The sequence below is a fragment of the Scomber scombrus genome, unplaced genomic scaffold, assembly GCF_963691925.1.
Source record: "Scomber scombrus unplaced genomic scaffold, fScoSco1.1 SCAFFOLD_151, whole genome shotgun sequence".
Taxonomy (NCBI): domain Eukaryota; kingdom Metazoa; phylum Chordata; class Actinopteri; order Scombriformes; family Scombridae; genus Scomber; species Scomber scombrus.
In genome coordinates this window covers 66,549-67,781 of record NW_026910353.1, presented here as the reverse complement: position 1 = coordinate 67,781, position 1,233 = coordinate 66,549, and the positions used below count along the sequence as shown (strand labels likewise).

The 1,233-nt window shown below is 40.2% G+C and overlaps 1 protein-coding gene across 1 annotated transcript in view; it reads left to right on the top strand.

Annotated features, from left to right (window-relative positions):
* The first annotated feature begins 231 nt into the window (after nt 1-231).
* The window catches only part of LOC133976957 (neuritin-like), an 11,081-nt gene continuing 10,079 nt past the window's right edge, over nt 232-1,233 (top strand). Inside the window, 2 exon segments of the mRNA XM_062415095.1 lie at nt 232-243; nt 414-507. Of these exon segments, the coding sequence (XP_062271079.1) occupies nt 232-243; nt 414-507 (106 nt within the window).

Here is a 1,233-nt window from a genome sequence, read left to right as displayed (position 1 = left end):
CAGCATCACAGCATCTATGTGTCGCCATGGTGACGGCTGCATTCTTGTCCCGATGGCGTGGCAAAGGCATCTCCATAACTCTTCCTCCCTCCTTTTATTAGCAGTGCCCTCGATTAGGACTGACACTGTGGTAGTGAAGCGGTAGATGGGTAGGAGGGAGGGATCGGGTTTTGGGATCGGGTCCCGGTTTCTGCTGATTTACGGTCGCTGGGAGACGATCCTTATGACGTAATGTCTGACCACGTCGGATATCAAATGTTTATAGTCGTCTGAACGGCTTCATTCAAAGGCAGAGTGTAAAAAAACTAACCTTCAAAGAGAGAGGAGACTCAGAGAGAGGAGAGGACAAATATATATATACACACACACTACAGATATAACATGCATTTTTTTGATATCTTCTCACTTTACAGGTGAGTTTACATGCGGACGAGTCTGCAGAGTCTCAGACGGACGAGTTCAAAACTACCGAGATCATCTGTGCGTCTGAAGCTCAAGTGCTTCGAGGTTTCCTTGTATAAACATCAGCTGCTAATGAGACTTCTTACATGTTTATAGAGAGAGAGAGAGAGAGAGAGAGGTAGAGGTAAAGGTAGAGAGAGAGGTAGAGAGAGGTAAAGGTAGAGAGAGAGAGGTAGAGAGAGAGAGAGAGGTAGAGAGAGAGAGAGAGAGAGAGAGAGAGAGAGAGAGAGAGAGGTAGAGAGAAAGTGAGGTAGAGGGAGAGAAAGAAAGAGAAAATACATTAGCACTGTGTGTGTGTTTGCACGTCTTTCTATCTTTGTGAGGACCAGATTAAGTTAAAACCAGCATTATGAGGACATTTCTGTGTTAAAAAGGCAATTAAAGACAATTCTTCTATTTTAGCTTAATTATATTTCCAATTTTACACTTTTAATCATGTTTAAATGTCTTTTTATTTTGCTATGTGTGTTGCTTTCATATCATGTCTTGATGCATTTCATGTTTCATGTAAAGCACTTTGAGTTGCTTTGTTGTTGTAATGTGCTTTATGAATAAACCTACTTTACCTAAAATTAGATTTTAAAGGTGAATGTTAGACTTGGGTTGTATTTATTTGTAATGGTTGACGTTTGGGAACAAGTGTCCTCACAAGGATATAAAGACAAACGTGTGTGTGTGTTTGTTTTTCTATCTTAATGAGGACCAATTTCAGTTAAAACCAGCATTATGAGGACATTTCTGTGTTTGAAAGGCAATTTAAGGGTTAAAACT